Here is a 25,054-nt window from a genome sequence, read left to right as displayed (position 1 = left end):
GCATCAACACTAGTGATATACTACAGCCTTTTGCTTCGTCAATCCAGTTTTGGCATACCTAAATTTCAATCCGTCCTCCACCACTGTCACACCCGGTTTAGAGAGGAAACTGAATGCATCTCATATGTGCGCCAGGATGAATTTACACATATATAATAGACTTAAATAAAGTGTATACCATCACAATGCCATAACGAAAGAGAGTATTAAGAACTTTATTACATGACCGAATGTCTTAAACTTAAGCAAATAACTAAACATTTATAGAGTAGCAACGGATCTTCAACTTCACAGGCAGATGACTGAGAGACATACGCCTAGAAATCCTCGAAATCTTCTTGGTAACCCGGACAGTTATCTTGGTCTGAGCAGCAATTATGCAAGGATAAGTACACTTATAGTTGGTACTCAACAAGTGGTATGGAAAAACTATATTACATGCAAGGCCAAAACAAGGAATAGCTGACACGGTTTAACTGCATTAAGCACTTTTAGTTGGTCAAGTTTTATTAGCAAGCATTAACTAAGTATAAATTTATATCATTAACACACAAGATAAGCATATGAAAGAAATAACAGAGCAACATAAATAAATAACATCGATTTAGATCATCTTCAAGTTCAATTACCATGTGAGGGTCCAAGCCGCTCATGATCGTGAGCACGGCTGATATATCAGTTTTACACTCTGCAGAAGTTGTACACTTTCACCACAATTCGCGTAAAAGTTCAAAAAACTTTAAACCCAACCACGTTGTGCGGGCCAGGCACAATATCACACTTCCGAGGTGTGATTGCATAGGGACGCTACGAGGCCTTTCCAAGGAATCACTATATGTATGTGCTGGTCCCTGATTTTCAGCGGTACCTCAGAAGACGAAGCTTCTTTCGCCCGCTCCACCAAACACAAACTCATAACCACCAAGCCAACGCCCCCAATCACAACATATAGTTCATCCAATTACTTAGCCAAGACCAGAGCCATATGGTATTGTGGTTGTATGGTTTTCCTGGGTGATTCTCCATGTTCCGATTAAAATATATGATATTGTTTAACAGTATTAAACCATCAAGAACATGAAGTATAACAAGTGTATCGATTGTCTTGATTTAAACCAACCATAACCCGATGTAAAAGCAACTAGCAATTGCTACCCAACATAAATTAAATAACCCAAGTTTGGTCGAGGAAGGGTAAACAAAGCTAGGCATATCCTTAATCGGGACCCATCATATTATAGACTCATGCATGCGTATATAAAGTAAAATGAATTTAATGATTTTTTTGGGGTCAACAAGTATGATCAAGGGCCACTTGCCTTCCTCAAACTGCTGCTGCTGATCCGGTTCTTCGAAGCCTTGGTCTTGCTGCTGCTCAAACTGCAGATCGTCTAACGCACCACACAAGTACATACAAGCAAACAAATACAATAGATAAGAAACGGTACACCAATCAATGTAAACAGTGCAAAAAAAGTTACAAAACTACTGTACATATTACAAGGATCGCGTGAGCGCAAGACTCATTAAAAACAGAGTTAAAATGAGAAAGTTATGGCTAAAACTGGGTTTCAGGGCTTAACTGCGAAAGATTTAAAAGATCAGGGGTTAAAACATAAAAGAAAGGGTTGTTTTATAAATACTTTTGAACTGTGATGGACTGCGGGTTAATTTTGGAAAAAACTGAGGGGTTTATTTGCAAAAACACCACTGTTGACCGGTAAGGGATGGGTTTGACTCGGCTCAGATCTAATCTGGGCCGTTGGTTTGAGATCTAGCGGCTCTGGATTGGATCGGTTTTAGATTTGATCTGGATCGTTGGATCCCGATCCGATGGCTGAGACAGATCGGGGTGGAGCAGCGGCGGTGGCGAAGCTACGCGGCGGCGGAGCTCTCCCGAACGGAGTAGAGGGGAATAAGAAGCGGAAAGACGGTCGGCGGCGCAGCTCACCACAATGCGAACCTCCGGGATAGTGCGGGCGTTGAGGAGCGGCGGCGGAACGGCGAAACGAAGGCGGCAGCCGAGCTCAACAATGGCGGAGGCTAGCTAGGGTTTCGCGGCCAGGCGGTGGTTGTAGGCGATGCGAGTCAAGGGAGGGGGGTCTGCGCGCCTTTTATAGGCCGGACGAGCGCGCCTTGGCATGGGGGCCAAGGAAAGCGCGGCACGGGCGGCGGTCGGACTCGAGTTCGGGAGGAGTCCGCGTCCGTCACGAGGTCGGGGAAGGGTCCGCCTGGCGGGGCCCGCCTGGCGGTGTGGGTGAGAGAGAGAGGACGGAGCGAGCTGGGCCAGGAGAAGGAGAAACGGGCCGGCGGTTGGGCCGCGGGAAAAGAAAAAGAAAGTAGGAAGAGAGAGGGAGAGATGGGCCAGCTAGGCTGAAAAGGGACGGGGAGAAAAGAATGATTTTCCATTTTCGAAAATGATTCAAACAATCCAATTCAAATTTAAGTTCAAGATAATTCAAATTCGAATTGAACAACAAACAATAAAATGATGCAAAGGCAGCATGGAATGCAACAAACCTATTTTCCTTATATTTCTTTTTTTTTGGCTAAATACTTTTGTTTAATTCCCGACAAATGCTCTAAACTCAAAATAAAATAATTAAAACCTTATCGAACCTACAACAAATCTAATTAAATTTATTTAGATTCCTAATTTGAAAATTAGGGTGTTACAACCACTGGTCTTACATGATGTTCAGAGAACGTAACTCTCTAAAAATATGTTAAAAAATTCTTTCTAAATATGTCTTTACTTAGCAATCGCAAAGGCAATCAGTATCAAGCAGGGGCGTAGCCAGCGTGGGGGCAGGGGGGCTCCAGCCACCCCCCTCCCCCGCGTTGCCCCATGTTGTCCATTGGAGCCCGCACAAGGCCCCCTAAGAAACTTTGGCATAGTGAAGAGGAGGAAGAATGAGAAGAGAGGAAGAAGAAGAAGGGAAAGAGAGAGGAGAGAAAGAAGAAGAAGAAAATAAGCCCCCCTTGATCCAAGCTCTGGCTCCGCCCCTGGCATCAAGAATCAAACACGAGCCAACCCAAATCAATAAAAATGCCTACAACCCCAGCCAAGAACTCACTGTTTGTTCACATGAATGTGTTAAGATTTTACCCCAGTGGATTGGATTTGGACAGGATCAGGTCCAGTCCCATTCTACGGGTAGTGTTCCTGGCTTAAGATGGGAAAAACCCTAGCAGATCAAGAAATGCAAACGAGTGCGAAAGAGGAGGGGCAGGGGTACACACCAGAGACCAGACCAGAGAGGGTTGATGAAGCGAGAACTGTCTGCTACTGTCCTTGTTGCTCCAAAGAAGAATTAGAGGCCTGGGAGTCTAGGAACAAATGCAAAGGTGGAGGACTGGAGGCAGTGCAAGAGGGAGGAGCGGGCCGGCGGGGGGCGTTGGCGTGCGACTGCGCGAGCGGCGCCGGGCATGTAGACGCGATCATGCGAACAAGATAGAGACGGAGAGAGTGTGTCGCGCGGTTGGTTGGTTGTGCAACTGTAAGCAATGCATTATGGCCGTCTGACACACTGGCCCAAATTAAGATAAATTGAATGTGCAATAAGGAAACATGACTAGACATCATTAAGGAAACATGCAAAGCAGAGCTCGGCTCGACCAATTATAGCGACCTATGTATTTACTCAGTGTGTACTGGTTGTACTGTGGTGTCCTCTTCTTTCACTCACCTACCTGCTATGTATCTTTTTTGGTTTTTCTCTAATCACGTATTGGCATCTGGTGGCCCTCCATTCCCAACCCTGCCGGCATCAGTGTAAAATTATTTAGGTGGGGACCCTCGTCCCCGGTGACTTGTCAAAAAATTATCCGTGGAAGCTACCTGATCATACTAGCGATTATTGATTTTAAAAAAATAACTCTTACGTGCATACAATGCGCACCACACTGTTGTAGTGCTATGTGCTGGATCGCACGACAATACCTTGCAATGTACTCACCCCTTCCATTGTGGAGAGTTTTTTTTTTCTTTCTCTCCTCTCTTCTTTCTTCCTTTCTCTTTCTCTCGGTAATTTGAGAACATACTCTTTTTTTTTCGACAAACACAGTACAGAAGCATATACTCACAAACATATGTACACTTACCCCTATGAATACACGTGCGCAACACTACCACTATGAACACCTCCGAGAGACTGCCGGCAGATCCTCGAGATTGACGAAATCACCACTGGCGCCTCGCATACTCTTATATGTGCGCTAATTATCTATTCTTTGTACACCGTTCTTATCATGCACAAGAACTAAGTGTTGGTGGGAGGTGCCACTCTGTAATGCAAAGTCTTGGATAGTTGGATGCCTTTGAAACGAACATGACACCATTTATGCCATTTCGAGTGATTTTGGTGATCGAATGACAACACAACACTTGGACTAATATGATTGTTAAGATGACCATTCTCAAGCTTTTAGGTTCAAGTGATGACAAAGAGAAAGAGAAGATAGGCGTAGCAAGGCCCGAAGGGCCGCCCCCACGGGGGTTCCGCCCTGAAAGCTCTTCGGTCCAAAGGACAAGAATTGAAAAGACCGTGAAGAAATCCAAGTCAAAGAAATCAAGATAGAGATACTTCAGTAGCACCGGAAGAACCGATGCTATAGGCATCGGTGCATCCGATGGTTGCCGGATGATCCGATGGCCTGGCTTTTGATGCAAGTCTGTGAGGCACCGGTTGAACCGATGGATCCACGAAAGGTATCGGTGCATTGGGCATACCTTGTTCCAGAGACGATGTCAAGCGCCCAGGAGAAGTTCCTTCAGCACCGGTTGAACCGGTGATGCATCGGTGCATACCATCGGTGTAATGACGTCAGCAGAAGAGTTGAGTGCTGTGAGTGACAGGTTTAACCGACGGCTAAGCATCGGATGAACCGGTGGTCACTGTGTCAGCTGACAGAAGCTCAACGGCTACTTCAGGTCTGAGAGTGACCGGATGAACCGACGCTACCCCAGGCAGAGGCATCGGGTCATCCGATGATAGATTTTCTGCTAACCATTGGAGCAACGGCTACAAGACTTGGTGGCCTATATATACGCCTCACCCCGGCCATTTGAAGTTTGCTGGAGTTGCTGGACATCCCACACACACCCAAGAACATCTCCAAACCATACAAAAGCATCAAGATCATATCCTTAGCTCTTAGCACACTTTAAGAGTGTTGTGTAAAGGTTAGCTCTTAGTGAGTGTGATTGCAAGGCCTTGAGCCTTTGTGCTGTGGTTCTCTAGTGAACCAAAATAAGAGCTTGGTGCGCCGGCACCTTGGAGCTTTGAAGCTCGCCGGCAACGTCATCGACCCTCCGACTTGGTGTGGAGCGGCGACGACACTTTGTGCGGGGGACGTGGAGACCCACATCCTTTGTGGAGAAGCTCCTTAGTGGAACTCGGGGCCAAGGTGACCGTGATTGTGTTCACAAAAGAGACTTGGTGGTCGAGTAGCAATACTCTTAGTGAGTGCTACAACAACGTGGATGTAAGTGTGCCTTTGTGGCTAACCGAACCACGGGATAAACACCCGCGTCAAGAGTTTGCTATCTCCTATCCCGTTCTTTAAGCTTCCGCATTTCTTAATAACAATTTATGTGCATTTACTTTCATAGAATAGTTTCTTGATAGGAAAGACTATAGGTTGTTAAACTCTTTTGGGATAGGGGTTTCATACTAGAATAACCTAGTTGCACATCTAGAAATCATGTTTTAGTTTAAGTTTTGTGCAAACTAGTTGGAGCCATAGGTCTAAGTTTTATTAGTGCCTAATTCACCCCTCCCCCTCTTAGGTTAGAGCACACGATCACTTTCAGCCTTCTAACTTAGTAACTCTTGTGTTTTGAACTGAAGATGAATGCTCTGTTTATAGGTGACATCATTCAGCTCTTGGCAGCCATCGCTTAGGAGCGTGTTTTTTGCTAAATAGGCTCGCAAATCACAAGTGTGTTTTACACTTTTACGGGGGCGTCTATTTCTCGCTCGCGTGAGTGCAAGCTAAGCCATCGCAGCACAGGCACCCATCGCCCCCGCCCCAGCCACCGCCCACCGGTTGTCCAGTCTCGCTCGAGCCGTCTCGCCTCCGTCACCAGTCGAACCGCTGCCACCGCCTCCGACATCCTCTTCTAGGGCCGGTAGTCATTGGAGCTCCGGAAACTCGAAATACTAAGCTCCGTCTCCTCAACCACCACCCCGGCCACCGGCGTCTGACCTCCCCCCACCCCCAACCCCTCGCCGGCGCGCTTGCCTCCGCAGGGAACATAAATATTAAATAGTGCTGGCGTGGCTCACGTGCAGCGAGCCCCTCGGGCTCTTCTGCGACAACCTCCCGTGCAGCAGCGCGAGAGGAATATAATTCCCGCTTTCACAGGCTGCCAGCACAAGGTCCGCTCTCCATGCATTATTCAACATACGTGCATTTTTGCCACACATGCAAGAGCATGCACTATATGTGGGGATGGGGTTATATTTATGTTAGAATAATCTAGCAATCTCGCTACGCACACAAATTTGTACAAACATTAATATAGATTCTTAAAATAAGAAACATCTGATTTCAAAATTGCACAAACATTACAGGATTGAGGAAATTAAACTGGACACTGAGCACAAATTCAAATCCAACTGGAGACCGAGCAAAAATAATCTAGTTACGCGTGACAACACAAATTAAGCTTCTTCAATTCCACGAGCATTAGAGAGCGCATAAATAACATCCACGAAATCACATGAACCTTGCTAGTTCCTCGAGGAAGGCATCAGCGTGCTTCCCCTTGACGACGACGACGGACAGCACGCTGGCCCCGTCCCTCCCCTTGCACGGCGGCAGCATCCCCAGCGCCGGGAAGTGCGGCCTCTCCCGTATCCGCGACGCCACCCTCGCCGGCCTCCCGCTCCCGAGGTCGACCTCGTCGAAGCCCAGGTTCTGCCAGGACGACACGATCACCATGTCGTACCGGTCCCGGAGCACCGGACGTGGTGTGCCTCGCCGTGCGCCGCCGCCGCCGCCTTTGTCGTCCTTGAACTGGTCAGGAATCGCCTCCTTGGCGTCCCTGATCTTCTTCGCCGCTCGACGACGTCCCCGCCGGCCACCGCGCCGCTCCTCTCCGGCTCTCCGTCACCAGCTGCGCCGTCACGCAGTTGCCGTAGTACCCTTGCCTGGCGCCGACGTGCCGGCGCGCGTTGGCGGAGAAGAAGAGCACGGGACGGGAGCGAATCGTCCCGCCTCACCGGCGCGACGGACGGCGATGGCGACCCGCGGGCGAGCTCGCCGATCGCCGGCTCCGATGGCTGGACGACCACCGGCGAGGACTTGATCACCGCAACACTCATTGTCCTCTGTCTAGTGTCGATGCTCTAATTTCAAGCTGTATCTTGGATTCTTGGACTCGGATATATAAATCTGCGATGGAGCTGAGCTGCTCTGTCTCCTTCAGCAGAGTAGCCTGACGATGATGCCAACCGGCATGCTATGGCGAGGAGGAAGCAGACGTCCATGCCGGCCTCGGTGAGGACGACCTGGTCTCGGGGTTTTGAGCGCTGGATGCCTGAGGAATTCAGGCATCATTTTCAAGTTCTGACACCAGTTCGCGCAAACAGACCGACAGGGCAAGTTCAGAGCGAAAACAATGGTGCACCGCCAAGTGCTATCAGACATCAGACAGAACACAAAAGATAAAGAGGTTCTGATAGCCGGTTCATCAGAGTTCTAACATGAAGCATGGGAGTTCATACAGATAAAGAGGTTCTAGACTTCTAGTCGTAAGTCATAATCTGTCTGATGAAGTTCGTTGCTACAGCCTACGCTCTGATTCTTCACCAGTCAAAGAGCCGTGAGCTCACTACATTGGAAGCACAGCTTCTATGAAGCAGAATCATTAGCCTACTAAAGTCATGGCATTTTTCTACATAATCCAAAAGGGCTTGCGGTTTCTGCAATGCTACTTCTCAGATCCTTGGGGAGTTAAAAAGGCAGTAAGGTAGCTCATGCCTTGCCGTTCAACCTGCACAAAAAGAGGCAAAGCGTGAGTTCGCAGTAGAAAGACAGTTTGGCATTTGGGGGCTTGATTCTCATAGAGAAATGTGGGAACTTGAAAAGGAACATTAAGGTAACCCCAGGAAATCGCCAATTCTCGATGCGAATATGAATCATGAATGAATGGTTCCCAAGGAAGATTTGTGGAAACTACAAAGAGTACCCAGTAAGGTGCTGGTTGACTTTACTAGCATATGCCTGTATCATCCAGAGTTCTATATCAGTTTCACTTCTAGATATTCACAGTGGTCAAATTGTAATTTAAAGAACCTTTTTTCTTCAGTAAGGTTAAAATTACCAGTTTTTTATTGCAATATTTCCATGTTTTCTTATGCTGCTAACTCACTTGTCCCTTCAGTCACACAATTTTTCTTAAGTGCCGTACTGATTATTGGACACTCCTATATATGATTCATATTTCACATGGACCATGAAGTGTTTATGCTGCAGTAATTTTAACAAATTAGCAGGCAGAAGAAGTTTTGGTTCTCAGCATGATTAAAGACAAGAAAATGCTTCAGAGAGAAGATGTGTCACATGCAACTGCCATCTATAATACACTACTCTGATGCTATGATAAACTAGCAAGAATGCTGCAACCCGCAACTTTACTCACCCAGTAGCACTTTCACAATAGGAGTCTGGGACAATGTCGCACTACCTGCGAATCTTCCTGCACTTCGTCGCGGTAAGCTGCTTCACCTGATTGGACATGTAGTTGATACACTCCCTCATAGTAGCCCTCCTCCCCTCCTTGTAGTTCCATAGTTCATAGGCGATGCTTCTGTCGCTCAGAACGTCGTACTGTTTCATTTCCTCCAGTGCGTTAACCACAGCATCATGGGCACCAGAACCCCATGCCCTCTTCAGCTCTTGCAATTTATCATCATCAACGTTCACAATCTCCTGATAATGTAAGCAACACGTAGTTTATTATCCTTGGTAATGGATTAAAAGCAACCTGTGAGATACCGTGAAGCTTTCTGGAATCGACATACCTGGTGATTGCCATCAACTATAGCAGTTTTGAAGGGATACCAGCTTAGGTCGCCAATTTGTTGCTGCCATGATGAGTACAACTCATAAGATGCCGTAGCAACTTCTTCAGGAGGTACCTTTGCAAGACAAGCGGCCTTGAATGCCTTCTCATTCAATTCCCCCATTTCCTTTATCCCGATTTTCCTTCCGCCGGTATCAATTTCAAGGAATCCCTGGAACACCAACTTGCATGTAACATTGACTCAAACAGTTTAAATTATGATAGATCAAAGTACAGTGAGTACATATTAAGGGATATGATTGAACCTTGATCAGCTCGTCTCTGACAGCCTCTCTAGGTCATCTTCTCCCCTCACCATAACAAATGAGGTTTGGCCAACAGGTGGGCTGTTCACTAGCCCTTCCCTAGGGCACTCTTCTGTTACCTCAAGATTGACAGCATCATTGTCCAGAGGTCTTTCAGACAGCCTTATCTGTTCCTCTATTGATCCTGTTTGCACCTGCATTCACATTAACACTTGTAACGGCAAGAGATACCTCAAAATGCATGCACAAAGAATGAAAAGAAATGAAATCGATAGGTATAATACTATTATCTTAGAAGTTTTGTAGTTTGCAAAGGTTCCATACATCAATATTTTCCGATGACTCCAAAGGAGGCATAGATAGACCATCCAATTGGCCAGTATGCCCATTTTCATCAGCACCATAGTCCAAAGGTCCTTCAGATGGTCTTTTCCTCTTTTGCATTGATCTTGTTTGTACCTATTTTCAAAATGAATATTTAGTAAGCCTGATATAATCCAATGTGGGAGAGATTAAACATAAATTATGATATGAGCATTGACAGTTTTGTAAATAAAAAAGGTAGCAGAGACCTCGTCAATTTACTAAAGGGAAGGATATGAACATAGATAGCTGTCTTGTTTGACCTCAGCAAAAATTACAAAAAAGAGAAAACACATGTTGATTTCTCTGCAGAGGTTCTACATCACGGCACTACATGTATTCCAAGCAAAGCAAGGAGAAGATCAATTATCTATAAAAGTTAAATACCAAAATATGCGAGGAAAAACAATATAGCAATATTTAACGTGTAAGTTTAACCACAACAACAAAGCATTATCTTCAAGCAAGTTGGGGTTGGCTAGAGATGAAACACAACAAGGCATAGCATAGAATATGAAAAAACAACAGAAGTTCAAAATATAAAGAGTCACAACATGTTAGGCTGCACTGCAGAATGTGATTGACAAATGACATTAGGAAATAACTTATTACTGGGAGCAAAGGCAATGTCATTATTACCCCTCTTGGTTGGATAATTTCCGTAACACTTCCACACTGTTGCTCAGCTTGATTATTCTTGGCTTCACTCTCCTGAAGCTTTTTCTTTAGAAACTCCAGGCAACAGTTCTTTTGAGAAATCTCCTCTGTTAATGCCACAACTGCATCCCTTGCTTCCACTAATGTGTTCTTTGATGCCAAAAGGTCCTCCTTCATTGCCGCCAAAACCTCTCCATTTTCTGAAAAGAAATTTTAACAAGGAATGGTTAGAGAATGCAATAAAATGCATGATTTTGGTGGACATTATGCTGCAGAATGTGATCGTGCCAATGAACACAATATCACACATCGTGATCCAAAGAGTCTATTTGAAGAAACAGAATTTGACGAACATTTTCAAAAACAGAATTTGACATGCATATAGTAGAGCTGACCATGCTGCTCATGCTGGAGCATCTCCTTCTCATGCTGGAACCTCTCCTTCTCTTGTTCGAGCCTCTCCTTTTCTTTGGTTACCCCATCGATTACATGTTTTATCTCCCTGTACTCCGCCATGACATCTTTGAGTAAAGACATCTTGAAGTCAACTCTTGAAGCCATTGCACCTAAGTGCCCGCTCATTCCAGTGTCCTCTGCCATCCAGTCTGCAGGACCCGTAGACAACAGAATGTCATAACATAGTTAAGTTCACCTCACAACAGTTTATCCATTGTAAAAACTGATTCTATAATCCACATCTCAGTTGATTTTGTAGTTTCTGATGGCACTAAGTAAACCAAGAACCAAGAGTAGAGTGAAGGACTGAAATGACGACCAAAGGGGGGAGTAAATGGGAGCCAATAAAAATTTGAACATACCAAAAAACTTGGCCTATATCCCCATTACAAATCTAACACACCTCTCTTCTAATTTCCAAGGTGACGCAAGACAACGAGTGACATGCTCACCCGAGGAATGATTAGGAATTTCTTGATACATCATGGAAGCAAAACAGGTCATATAAGAAGCAAGCAGAGGATTAAAATTTCTAGTTCACCCATGCCAAGCAAATCCGACAAGCAATGATAAGCTCACTGTTTATCCAAATAATCAAATATCAAGAGCTAATTAGAAAAAGATTAACAAAAGACCCAGAAAGCTGATCGATCAAGGAAAAAATATTCAGTGTCACAAATGATTGATTGAAAGAATGTTTCACAATTGCTTGAAAGGAATTTTCATAAATCAGAGAAATGAACCACCAAGAGCTGCTGTTACTAAATGCGAAAGGTCGGGCGGCCAGTTGGTTAGCCCGGCTCAGTAGCGTCGCTCCCCACAAGTCGCGAGTTCGAATCCCAGCTGGGGCGAATTTCCGCCTGTGGGTAAAAAAATCCCCCTCGCTGTGCTCGCCGCAAGGCATGGCCCTTGGGGGCATGGGCCAGGGTTCGGGGGGTTTTTCCACGGCCGGAGAAGCCGTTGTCGCTTCCTCTTAATGAAATACGGTGGGGGCCGTTTCACCCCCTCCGGCTGCGTTTTTTTCTTTTTTGTTACTAAAACAATAGAACCGAGCTACTATCGTTGACCACACATGAGAAACCTGTGTGTACTAAGAAACAACTAAAGCAAGCACTAACTTTGATTTACAACGAAGCTTGACAAGCAGCTACTGCATGCACATGAATAAGCAACCAAAAAACCTGCTACTGAATGTAGCTACCACTAGCCAGAAAAAAAAACATTTAAAGAATAAACAAAGATACTCAAGTAGGCGGTTTACAGTAACTCAAAAGACAAACTTGCAGCTCCTATTGACAAGAAAATAAAAGGAATACTACTATTCACTCCATAAACAACTATGAGCAGCTACTGAACCGAAACAAAAATGTCAATCACATGATGTAGTTCACAAAAGAGAAAAGTGCAGAGGTGCTTCTGTAAACTACCGAGCTGATCTCCTGCTGCTTATCGCTGAGTTCGAACTACTGCAGTGCTGCTGCAATTGATGTCAGACTGTGATATGTGCTGCTACTGTGAATTAGCGGCCAATCAACACAAACAAGCATACAGGAACTAGCTCAAAAGGTCAGGACGAAAAACTTAGTGCACAGCCACTGAATAGCTCGTGAAAGACCAAGTAAATGAATGGATTGAATATTGGCTAATTCAAACATCACAAGCAAATGTTTCATTAAAAAAAAATCTCAAGCAAATCCAACAAGCAACAGGCTGCTGTCGCTGCTGCAGCTCTGAGAAAGTGAGAATATGTTGCTGCGCAGAAGAAAAACAGCAACTGCTGTTCTCTGGCACTGCCCTGAGCAACTGAACCGTCGAGTCCAAGAACTAGCCTTCCTGCTGATGCTTCTGAACTGCACAATACAGGAAATAAAACAAGCTCGAGAGGCAAGAGAAAATTGCAGATGCGCAGAGTAAGAATTCAGCAGAACAAGTGAACAGCTGAACCAAGCTGCAGAATCTTTCACCACAAACGAGTCAAATCGACTCAGATTGACACAAAAATTAAACTACAGCGGATCATATGCTATCAATTCCAACTGAAAACATCCAAAAAGATGGAGAATTTATCACCATTTTCAGAAATTTCTAGGAAACCCTACGTGGAGAACAAATTGAAGAAAACTTCAAATTCAAGGTGTTCAAGTGAGGGATTTGATAGGGGATCACACTAGACTTGCTCACACATGTTCTAGCACCAATTTGCCCCCAAGAAACTTCAACAAAATCGCGGCCAAATGCGAAGAACTTAAAATCCCAGAAATATCTTATCAACTTCAGAAGTTGTTTATAGACTGTAGAAGAATGCTTCTCAATCTTGCATGATGTTCAGAGAACGTGGCTCTGTCATGACTCATGAGTACTGATCCGAACAATAGTAGGATGAAATAGGTCCCCATAACTACTTCCTAAACATGTCTTAGTAATCGCAAAGGCAATCAGCACCAAGAATCTAACACGAACCAAGGCAATTTAACAAAAATGCCGATCAATCTGGGCATGGTGCGGTAAACAAAAGCTCACCTTCGCAAAGGGGTAAAATAAAAGAACTAGCACCAATTCGTTGCCTACAACCCCAGCCAACTATCAGTAACCCACTAATCAACCTGCAGGGAAATATTCGGGTAGGTGTGCAAGGGCAATTAGAATCGCATAAACCGATCTGTAGCTGAAAGCTGCAAGAAATCCAGCCTGAATGTATGCGGCTCCAACTTGAAAAATGCAAACAAAAAAACTGCTTTTTTCACAATGCTAAGTAATAAAACCAGATCGAAGAGGTGTACTCCTAAAACAAAGATTTCTCTCCAGCCGAGGAAGACAACGAGAAGGGCGAAAGACAAGATTTTCTTCACCAAAGACGAATTGCAGAAAGCGAATCGGCAGAGAGCAAAAGTAGAAGCAAGCACAAAACGTCAAAAATGCATCCATTCTTGTAACATCGCTAAATGAAATTGATAGGAGAGCCGCAGCATTGGAAACATCTGCGCTCTTAAGAAGCCGCTACCACCTAGCGAGAGAACCTTTCCTTCCAAGATCACATAAAAGGATCGAAGCCCGAGATAGCCTAATCATCCCCCAACCAAGAACAGCAACAGACCCGCACGGAATAAACTGCGCACCAGGAAAGCAGGAAGAAACGCCCACCTCGCAAACCACCCAAGGCGAACACTGATGGTCAGAGCACTCCGGATGAATGTTGTACCCACCAATTCCGAAAGCTCTGAAATTTTTTTTTTTAAGGAAGCTCTGAAATTTTTTTGGTTGGCGATAGAAAGGAGAAAGCTCAGAAAGCGGCGCTGCCCTCTGTACCTTGCAGCCAAAATCCGGCGACGCCTAGTCACATGTACGACTCACGCGGGCCCACGTGTCATCGAGCCTAGGGGTGTGAGATTCTGTTTGGGTAGTTCCCACCAGTTCAGGGAACTAGTGGGCCCATGGATCAGTGGTAGAGCTAACTGATCGCTGGGACCTACCTAGTTGCATCGGAGGAGAAAAACTAGCGAATTGGTCCACGGATCAGTGGTTGCCATGACATGATCAGACCAGCATGCATACCTTGCTGCTGTGCCACCGGGACATGAATGCTGCATTGCTGCATGCATGATCATCGATCATAATTTCATGAATGATGAACCCATGATGTTAACAAACTTCGCTTTACGCAAAAGACCCTTAACAGGAACCTCGAAACGTACTCAGGAAAGGGGCTGCTCGATCCGTTGTCCCTTTTACTGTGCAGACCATTTTTTTTTTCAGGCAAGCAATCACAACTACTGCGGTGAACTCGCCGGCGCCTAAAGCGTGATATCATAAAAGCAAGTATTATAGTAGATTGTAGACGGACTGAATGCTAATGTAGAGAAGAAGCGGGTTTTGTAAACTCACAACTAATTTCGACACAAGCACTAAAAAACTTTGTGAAAGTGATAGGTTCTAAGCTTAGCCCACTTGTATATTTTAATGGTAAATGTTTAACTACTACTGTATGAATAGGTTGAGAGTTAGGCTGTAAAGATTCTTGCAAGTTGCAACCTTCAGTCAGCTGCGTTATTAATTTTGCTCTAACAGGTAAATGTAACAAGGGCTTTAAGGGTAGATGGTTGAAGAAAGGAAATGCTAGATTTGTAGATAGTCTACTAGTCTAATACAATACTTAATGCACATGGTGGTTACATAGATAGAAGCTACTGCTTACGTATATTGTAGAAGAATGATCTCAGATCACTAGATCCGACGATAAACCAGCGTATATCTTCCATTTCTTTTTATAAATGCTTTTGCGTTTATTCAATTATTGGGCCTCCCGAATTGAAGCCGTCAAACAAAACGAGATAGCTGGAAGCCCAGCCCAGTAAGCACAGGGATCATAAACGTGTCCTGGGGTTGGAGACCCAAAATCTCACATTTGTGAGCTTTTCTTTTCCTTTCTTTCATCCTTATTATTTGTGAGATTTTCTAAGTCAACGGAAAAATACACCACCAGAATACTTGTCAGGCAAACCCAATGCTGTCACTTTGATCTGAAACTTTGTCTGAATTTCTCGCTTACTCAGTTCTAAGTAAGAAGCTTGGCATGAAATGATCCATGACTGTCTGACAGGAAAGATGTAAGCTTGGAGCGAAGAAAAAAAGACAGTACAGGTAGCAACAGCAGCATTACATGCATTTGTGGATTCTGAATTTCTGACCAACTAGAGAGAAAGAGTGAACCTTAACAACAGTTGTGAACGAAAACAAAAACAACAGAGGGAGATTCATGGCGTCGTCATCTGATTGCTGTTGGTTTTACATGTCGCGTCCAAGAAGGCAAGAAATTGTCAAACGGAGTAGCAGGTCGAGCGGCGGCGGTAATGATGATGGTGGCCGGCGGTGGTGGTCAGCGCGTGTCGTGTTCAGTTCGGCGGCTCAGTTCATGTCGGTGGCGGCGGACCATGGCCGGGAGCAGCCGACCTGCTCGATGAACTTGGCGACGCGGGCGTGCTTGGCGGCCCACTGCTCGGCCATCTTCTCCTCCTTGAGCTGCGCGTCGCGGCGGAGCTCGGCCACCTTCTCCCGGTGCTCCCGCTCGACGCGCTCGGCGGCGGCGGCCTGCTCCAGCCGCACGGTGCGCATCTTGGCCTCGTACTCCTCCCACACCTCGCGCCGCCGCATCTCGCGCTCCATCTCCAGCTGCTGCTCCACGCGCTTGAGCCGCCACGCCGCCTCGCGCCGGTGCGCCGCCCACGCGCGCTGCCCCTCCTCCAGCTCGCGGCAGCACTCGGCGAGCTCCGCCAGCGCCTGCCCCTCCACCACCGCCATGCCGGGCGCGCCGGCGGCGCCGGGGGGCGGCGCGTGCTGCTGCTGAGGGCTTGGGAACCCGTACGCCGCCGCGGCCGCCTCCGCCGCGGCGCGCTCCGGCATCCACGGCGCCGGGCCGGGCGGCGGCGCCATCGCAGCGGCGGACGCGAGGCTGAGCGTCACGGACGGCGACGGCGGCCTGGGCGGCTGCTGCTGCGTGACGACCGTGGCGGCCCCGGCGTTGGGCGACAGCCAGGGCGGCAGCACGGGCGCGGCCATGAGCAGCGGCGGCGGCGGCGGCGGCGCGGCCGCGGCGACCTGCTGGTGGGGCCTCTCGCCGACGAGCTTCTCCGCGAAGTTCTCGAGCAGCCAGTCGTACCTCCCGCGCTCGTCCGGGCTGGGCTCCGGCGGCGGGCGGCGGCTGTCCCTGAGCTCCCGCTGCTGCTTCTCCTTGAACACCTCCCACCACTTGCCGAGGCGCTTGGCCGTGCGCCCGGGCACCTCGGCGGCGATCTTCTTCCACTTGTTGCCGTGCTTGGCCTGCAGGCGGATCACCATGCGCTGCTCCTCCTCGGTGAGCGAGCCCTTCTTGATCCCCGGCCGCAGGTAGTTCTTCCAGCGCTCGAGGCAGGACTTGGCGTCGCGGTCGAGGGCCACGTTCATGCGCTGCGCCACCAGGTGCCACTCGCGCGGGCCATACTGCCGGACGTAGGCGCGCAGGACGGCGTCTTCCTCAGGCCGCCAGCGCTGTCGCTCCTTCATCTGCACAGGCCATCGCCCATCCCGCACCACCACACCTCATAATGCGCTGCTTGCATTTGCATTTGCATCCATCCAGCATGAAAAAAAGATCAAAATCTTTAGCTCATGGTAACATCAGTTGGAAGAACACCAAATCGTAAGCATACTAGAGCATCAGTCATGAGTCATCAACAATGAAAAAGAAAGCAGGCATGAATATGCTAATCTGACTTGGAGCACGGATGTCTGAATCCGTGACTTGAGCTTGCTACATGCAGAACAGAGATGCCTGTTCTCAGTGGGGTGGGGGGGGGGGGGGGGGGGGGTTGTGTGGGTGGGGGGGGGGCGGGGGTTGTGGTTGCTCTAGTTCATTGCATAGCCGCATTCATAACTGCTGGTTTCAGGTCGGGGTGGCGAAAGCAGGGAGAGGAGTAACTCGGGCCTGCAAACCTCGCTAGGAGTCGCCACTGCCGCAGCCCACAGAGGCAGCCAATGCCCACTCGAAAAACATTACTGCAGATCATCTAACAGTAATTACTCAAGTGACAGGATCATCTGCAACTTCTCCAGGCAACATTTACACTGCTGCTGGTATGACCCAGAACAGATTTTTCTTTCTTTCTCATCACATTTCTTTTGACCAAGACTAGGAATTTTGTCAGTAACCTACGACAAAAACTAACTGTCAAAGATTAACCCATAACTTTTACTACACCAAAGGTAGTAAAAACCAAAGCCATCAACCTTGACCGAGTCAGGTTAGCCAACCGGCAGATTCACTGAAGTGAGGCTCAAGCAAAGCAGGCAGGCATACCCGTCCATGCACCCATGGCGACGCCGCTATCTATCAATCAGCCCACACATGGAGACAAAGGTGTGGGCACGGCCTACACGAGCAAGCACGCCCTGTTTCCTCGCGCGCTTGTCTTGTTTCTGGAGCGGGGTCGCCATCCGCCATTAACGTGGCGCTAGCTCATCATTCATCAAGGACGAAGCTCAAATCCGCCAAATTAAATGCCAACCTAATGCTCGTACCTCAGGGAAAGCTAAAAACAAAACAAAACGCAGGGGGATACCCACCGAATCCGAGAAAATACTGCGACCTTGATGGCGCCAGGACCAGCGCTAATCCGCTCTTTGGCGCCTTGCTAAATGCCAACGGCAGGTTAGAGGCGGCCAAACCTCGAGCTTAAAATTACTGTGTGCCATTTTCACCGACAGTGAAACTGTAAAAAGAGGATCCGAGACAAAAAAAAAAAAAGCAAACTCTTCCAGAGAGTTGGTTTAGAGGAAACCATGAGGCTTAACCGTTACACAACAGAATCCTGAACGAAGTACTGTCAGCAAACGGAGCTAAGCTTACGCTGTTGGTGTTCAAGTTTGGTTGGTCCTATGAAATTTATCGTCTTATGAAGCATAATCATGTGGAAACAAAACATTTGGACGTTGAGAGCAACGTGTCAAAGCCAAATTGATGTGGTATTCCAGCGGCTATGGCACTGACAGGTGACAAATTGAAGGCAGTGGGGTTATGCTACACTTAGACTTAGGGCGCGACTTGGATCTATGGTGCTTTAATTTGTACAGGTAGCAGCAGTACAATCTTTCAGTTCAGGTAATCCACACAGCAAGTTCCCTTTTCTTCAGATTCCTCATCATTTTGCAACCTTGTTTGGTCCTATTTTCCGCATATGCAAGTGAATCTTCCAGAGGACACTAGGGGGGAGTAGCTAAGTAGTTGAAACAATCATGAAGCAATCGAACAAAAAATGATGGGGAAACAAGTCTCTTTTTTTTAAAAAAAAGTTGAAACAAGTCATTTCTTTTTTTTCACTAGGAGAGGTAACAGAGGGCCTCCCCGGTGCCAATGCGGGGGGATCGAACCCCGGTCGCCGGCCTGGGGGCTGGCTCCAGGAGCCACTCGGGCTCACCAGCCCCACGAAACAAGTCATTTGTGAAGGGGGGAAAGGAACTCTCGGCAGCACACAACATGGTGACAAGAATATGACTTGACATAATTTACTTTCTGAATTTCTAGGCTTTAGAAAGGAAAACGGTGATGCACGCTACAGACACTGAAATAATTCAAAATAAAGTAAGGAGCACCAAGAACCTAATGCAAAAATCAGCACTGCATATGCAGGAATACTCGCCAAAAAAAACACAAAATGCTAAACAGCCTGTGAATTGATGCGGCAGGCACTAGTGCTGGGAACCTATTACGAATCAAAAAGAGGAAATTTCCTAGTCGCATCGCAAAGAAGGAAAAAGAAACACACAAAAAAAGACTGTAACGGCACAGCACTGCCGACCTGCCATCATTTTCCAGTTTCCACACGACCTAGTAAAACACGACCCAGGAAGCATGGAGCAATCCTTGTCACGAAATCGGCATCTACCACAGCAATAGCACCTGCTGTTTTTCCATGCCAAGAAATGAATAGATCGGGGCATCATCAGGCCACTAAAGCGCCGGAACGGGGAGAGACTATCTATCTTTCGAGAAGCACACACAGCACAGGAACAGGCATCACTGGGTGGTAGTGAACTGAAAGTCTGAAACTAGTGAGACGGTGGTTAAAGAGCAGGGATTTCTTACAGAGGCACGGCTACACCATCCTCCGATTCCTTCCCTCACCCAGTTCTTGGCCTCCTCTTAGCTTCCTGACTTCCTGTCCTTGGTCGAGCGAGGCTGGAGCACCTGGAAGAAGGAAGGAAGAGGAGCCCAAATAATTGCGAGGTGAAGACGACGACGACCAAGGACCTGCTGGCTCACTCGGTCACTCTAGCAGGAGAAGGGACGGGAGGGGGAGGCAGGGATAGGGAGGTGTGAGCTGAAAGATTCCTTTCCGCGGCCGGCCGGCTCGGACGCTCGCTCGCCCGCCCAGTCCCAGCGTGTGTAGGTGTGTATGTATAGGAGGGGGGACGGGGGGCGAGGTGAGGAGGAGGTGGGGGGACAAAGGCGCAGCGAGAAATTAGGGCACGCGGAAAGGAAAAGACGGGGGCGAGGGAGCCGCGGAAAGGAGATGGCCGGAAAGGGGGGCGCGCGTGTATATATATAGACAGGGCGCGGTAGAGTGAGCCGGAGAGAGAGGGAGGTGGAGGTGGAGGTGGTAGCTAGCACTAGCAGAGCAGAGGCTGGACGGGGAGCACTGCAGGAGCAGTGGCAACAGTTGCAGGGAGCCGCAGGCACCACTCACCATGGCAAGAGCCACACCCACACGGCTGCGCATGCAGCAGCAGGGCACATGGACGGAGCTGGAGCTGGAGGAGGAAGAGGAGGACTGGACTGGGCTAGAGGGAGCGTGCAGTGGCAGCCAGTAGTACGTGGTTGTGGGGGTGGGGCGGGGGCGCTTTCGGCTTTCCTTCTCTGCGCCGAGCTAACTTCACAGTACCGGCTGGCCTCGCAGTGTGTGTGGAGAGAGAGAGAGAGGGGAACTGTTGGAGAGGGGATGGAACAATGCAAGAGCAAGGGATGGGTTGGCCGGGATGGGCACCTCAAATCAAACTGCTGCTTTTCAAATCCATGTAAAATTCACGCAGCGCAAACCAAATTTGGGCCCCGTTTGGTTGCGCGGTGTAAAAATTTTGAAAAGGCATATTTCTATATTTGAAGTACTAAATATAGACTAATCACAAAAATAATTACAGAACTCGTCTGTAAATCGCGAGATGAATCTAACGAGCATAATTAATCCGTCATTAGAGGTTGTTTACTGTAGCATCGCTGTAGCAATTTAGCGTCTGATTACAGCCTAGTTAGGTTCATTAGATTCGTCTCGCCATTTACAGACAGCAGTCGCAATGCGTTTTTTATTTCGTCTAGATTTAAGTCTCCATGCGGGTGCCAGAAATTTTTTTTGGAATTTTGGTTTTTGGAACTGAACACGGGCTTGGCGTAAAAGTAGTGCCCACGGATGCATGCGTCCGGGGGCGCCGGAGCCTGCATGCATTGGTGGGAGACTGGGAGTGTGTGCTCTGGATTTCATCACAAATGGCCAGATGGAGGAGGGGAGATCGTTCGAAACGGAGGCGGAGGGAAATCAAGGAAGGGGAGGAGGCGATGGGATGGGGAACGGAACCAATGGCGGGGCTGGGGCCGGCGGGCGGTGGAAAAGGCGCCGTACGTCGTCGGCGTCGTCGCGCGCGTGGAAAGCGGTGAAAAGATGGGGAGGGAAAAGCAGGGCTTCCACTTGTTTTTGCATGCACGCACGAGTCAAATCAGGATGGCATCGGCATGCACGGAATCGGATCGTGTTGTAGCCGCTGCATCATTGGCTCCCTTCTTGGGTTAACCAAAACCAACCCTAGAAATAGTCAGTTTCCCAAAACAACTTACCGGAACCGTGGGCCCACCTGCCAGCCTCCCATTTCTGAGGTTTCAAAGTTTCAACGACGCTGGGGTGTGGGTCTGGGGATTAACGGGCTGTGCGCGTGGGCCCGTGGTGTCAGCGTCTCAGCGAAAGGTTCCAATGAGAAAAGACTGGCTTGTAGCTTTTTCTGAAGTAGACAATGTTCTTTGTTGGAACATTTGTAGATATTTTTGTAGAATTTATTAGTTACTCCAGCTTGTAGACAAGATCGATCGTTGCGAAACAATTTGAGTACGAAATAGAATAAAGGTCATTACATTAGGACCCAAGCCGTTGGGTGAAAGAAGAGACCCTATCTTTTTTATGTGCTGAGCAGGAGCGGCCCTACCAAACATTTCGGCCCTACATCTAGCATCGACGACGGCGAGGGCTAACCAAATAGTCCGCCGCACATGCTACGTCACAGCTAGCATTACTGGACCATTGAAACGAACCAAATTAGCACGTACTTTCCGGGTGACACTGCACGACGAAGATCAGTCATGTTACTGCACGACGCTAGCTAGCTGATGGACCCTGCCCCCAAAAAAGAAGAAAAATCGTGCTACGCTATTGCTACTTTGCTAGGAGGGGGGGTTAGCGGTGGCGCCGCCCAACATTTGAGGCCGCTCTGGTGGCCGTGCGGCCGGTGCTAGGTAGCATGCAGCATGGTCCCTGGTCAGGCAGGCCGGGTGGTGCCGGTGCGTGGCGGCAACGGCGTCGTCGCGTACTACATGCGTGTGGTGGCCAGCAGGGCCCCGTGATGTGATCCCCTTGAAGGCACTGCTGTTTGCAGTTCCAACCCCATTAGCTAGGAGCCTAGGACCGGCCCGGCCTCCGTCGTCCTGCCGCGTCATTGAAGCCTCGCCGGAGTGAGGCGAGGAAGGAGGGGGACCTCGCTGGAGCCCCCGGCCCGGCCGTGTCCATGCCTTTTTTTTCTTTTTTTTTTGCGAAAGTAGCGAGTTGTATTGAATCGTCATTACAACCCAACCTTTTACAGAAAAGATCCTTAAAAAACTGGAAATTACAGCTGCCACACCAAATTTTAAAATCTTCACGTCTTCTTCCTCGATTCCGAACGTCCGCCGGAGCCAAGGCTATAGCCGCCGTCTGCACCAACGACGAAGTCCACAATGTGGAGACCGCAGAGGAGGACTTACTACTAGGCGACGAAGCCAAGTAAATGACCTCCCAAGCACATCGGCCATCCCCCGCCATCAGTGAAGACCGGCAAGACTGTCCAGCAACGACCAGCAACAGCCCACTGTCCGCCACCGACAGCAAAGCACCCGACGGTCGGAATCCAACTCCCATAGACGGGGAAGACTGGCAGCTCCTATCCCATCGCAGGGATGAAGCAAAGGGACCTCACAACACCAGCTCCGGCACCTACACAGATGCCGAAACTAATATGCCGGAGAAAAGGCCACCATGGCCACATCCATCAGAGAAGAAGAAGGTGAGCACAAAAATGCGGAGCGAGGATACCTCACTCGCAAGCTGTTGCGTCCTCAACACCTCTCCACCAGCTTGACCGTCGGAGAAGACGAACCCACCGGATAAGAAGGAGAGGAACAAAAACAACCGACGCCATGGAGATGCTGTTGAAAACCTAGCTCTAAACCTAACCCTAGGAACTAAACTATAAAAGAGAACCCGGACGTCGATTCACCAAATCCCCACCCCGTCCGGCCGTGTCCATGTCGTTTCGTCCTCTCCGGGCTCTCTCCGGCACTGCTAGACTAGCTAGTACCTGATCATGGTCGCCAAGTAGGGTTGGCATGCTTAGCCTAAGAGCTATACAGCGTACTTGGCCTGCTGAAGTCGTGTTTACAGGTGGGGCCGTGGGGGAGGTGAGGTCCCATCCTCCCATGGCGCGCGGTGGCTGTGGTCACCGGCCGACAGGGGGCGGCCGGGGAGTGGGGACGCTAGCCGGGCCGGGCCGGTCGCGCGGCGCGCGCGCGCGTGAGTTGGCACGGCGACGACTTGCCAGTGAGGCCGGACCGGACAGGACGACGCGCGCGCGTGGCCGTTTTGTACGGTGCTGTGTCCACGGATGGATGGATGGGTCATGGGGGGTGGACGGCGGATCCCTCGGAGACGACGACGTAGCAGCTGGTAGCCAGGCCAGGGGGTACGTACGCACGAGTGCTGCACACCCCGTGAATCGAGAGGGTCAACCGTTTTGTACATTTCCTGCCGTTGCATGCTCAGTGAGAGAGCGTGTTACCATGGAAAAAAAATAGAGGGAAGAAAGTGGGTACTGGTTCATGTACTAGAGTAACTTTAAATTTGCGCGTGCCGCGCTAGGAGCGAAACTATATGGATACTATATTCACTATGTTCGGCTAGCTATGATTGGTGGCCGGTGCTGATTTGCTGTGTGAAAAAATTATTTCTGTCTGATTGGTGGCTGGTGTTGATTTGATTTGAGAGAAAAACATTGAAGCTAGTTGCCAGCAGAACAGAGTAATTGACTAGCTCGGCTGGTTTGTAGTTTTCTTTTATACCACTCTTTTATTTATTTATTTATTTATAAATATGGTAAAATCAAAATCGAACATCTTTCATGTTCTGCATATTGTGACACCATTACCTCCCAACTCATGAGCCGCAGCCGCCGATCTCTGCCGCCGCACCGCACCGTGCCATTCCAAAAGCCACAATGCCCATGCTTGAAGCAACATGTCGACTGTTCCGGTAGCACATGTCAACAACTAAATGCATGGTACATTATTGGTACCCAAATTAACCAGAGGGTTGCAGGCGACTAACACACAGCCCAAGCTGCTGCAAACCCCTCACTCGTGGTTACACGGTCAGGGGATTGCAGCGTCGGCCAGTCACAAGTGACAAATCTACTACGCCATGCCTGTAGCACGGAAAGGCTATCTCGGTGTGGCAAATGGAGGCACCAGGCTAGGAGGTTACTGTACTTTCCGTAGACTCCTAGCTAGCATCGAAGGCCGTCGAGCTAACCGGGGCACCCAGCATTTGCTGCCGGCCGGCCAGGGCTATCTGCAGTCTGCAGCGTGCTATATCTACGAGGGGCGACCATGATGGCAACTCCGCGCCCCGGCTTTCCCCTGCTGCCTGGCGCAGCATCGACCGAGGAAGACCAGATGTGATCCTCCGGCCACACGAGACGAGACGACGACGATCCCCCCGGGGCCTCGATCAGACCACCGGCCGAGACGCTCTGCACGCAGCAGGGGCAACCATGCAGCGGCACGATCGATCACCGCGCGATCTATCCGCTCGCGGGCAGCATTCAGGGCCCGGGCGCCCACGCCGCGCCCAGAGCGCCGCCCCTGGGCACGAGGGAGGGAGACGTGAGAACGGCAAAGGCGAGCGGCGCACGCAAAGCGCCCATGCCTGGCCCTGGCCGCCGCCGGCCCGGGAGGCGGGAGCACTGCGGCAGGCGGGCAGGCTCCGCCTCCCGTCCGCCGGGCGCCGGGCGGCCGGGGCGCGCTGCTCGAGGGGACGAGACCTCTCTCTCCCCTGCCGCGCCTGGCGGTGGCCGGGAACAACTGAATCTATTATTTTATTATTTAGCCAACAAACATAGTTTCTACGTTCGCTTTTAAGGTTTAGAAATTCCTACGTTAATCGGAGAGAAATAAAAAAATAAAAGTTACCCACCACTGTCATTACGATAAAAATTAGCCTAAAATATCCCTGTGCCTAATTAAAAATCACCCACCAATGTCATTATGAAAAAGTAAATATAAAATATAATTTATCTATGTATCAGTTACAAATATATACTATTAATAAAAACATTAATAAAAACTAAAGCTAACAACAATCAATTAAAATAAAAAAAATAATTATCTGCATAATATTATTAAAACTCAACAAATTAAATTGTT

General features: G+C 48.6%; 1 protein-coding gene, 1 long non-coding RNA gene and 1 pseudogene across 2 annotated transcripts; all 3 read right to left on the bottom strand.

Annotated features, from left to right (window-relative positions):
• Nucleotides 1-158: 158 nt before the first annotated feature.
• On the bottom strand, nt 159-3,459 carry LOC120701569. The gene is made up of 2 exons (XR_005686159.1): nt 3,244-3,459; nt 159-1,391 (listed from the first exon to the last, which is right to left on the bottom strand). It is a non-coding gene; the product is annotated as an uncharacterized LOC120701569 (long non-coding RNA).
• Nucleotides 3,460-7,662: 4,203 nt separating this feature from the next.
• Nucleotides 7,663-14,275, bottom strand: LOC120699861 (annotated as a pseudogene).
• Nucleotides 14,276-15,406: 1,131 nt separating this feature from the next.
• LOC120699860 (protein rough sheath 2-like) lies at nt 15,407-20,151 on the bottom strand. The gene is made up of 2 exons (XM_039983951.1): nt 19,430-20,151; nt 15,407-16,897 (listed from the first exon to the last, which is right to left on the bottom strand). Exon 2 carries the CDS (start codon nt 16,849-16,851, stop codon nt 15,718-15,720), a length of 1,134 nt encoding a protein of 377 aa, XP_039839885.1. The 5' UTR covers nt 16,852-16,897; nt 19,430-20,151; the 3' UTR covers nt 15,407-15,717.
• Nucleotides 20,152-25,054: the final 4,903 nt, after the last annotated feature.

This window comes from Panicum virgatum, chromosome 3K (genome assembly GCF_016808335.1).
Source record: "Panicum virgatum strain AP13 chromosome 3K, P.virgatum_v5, whole genome shotgun sequence".
NCBI lineage: Eukaryota > Viridiplantae > Streptophyta > Magnoliopsida > Poales > Poaceae > Panicum > Panicum virgatum.
Note: the sequence above shows the minus strand (reverse complement) of the source record. Positions and strands in the feature narration are given on the sequence as shown.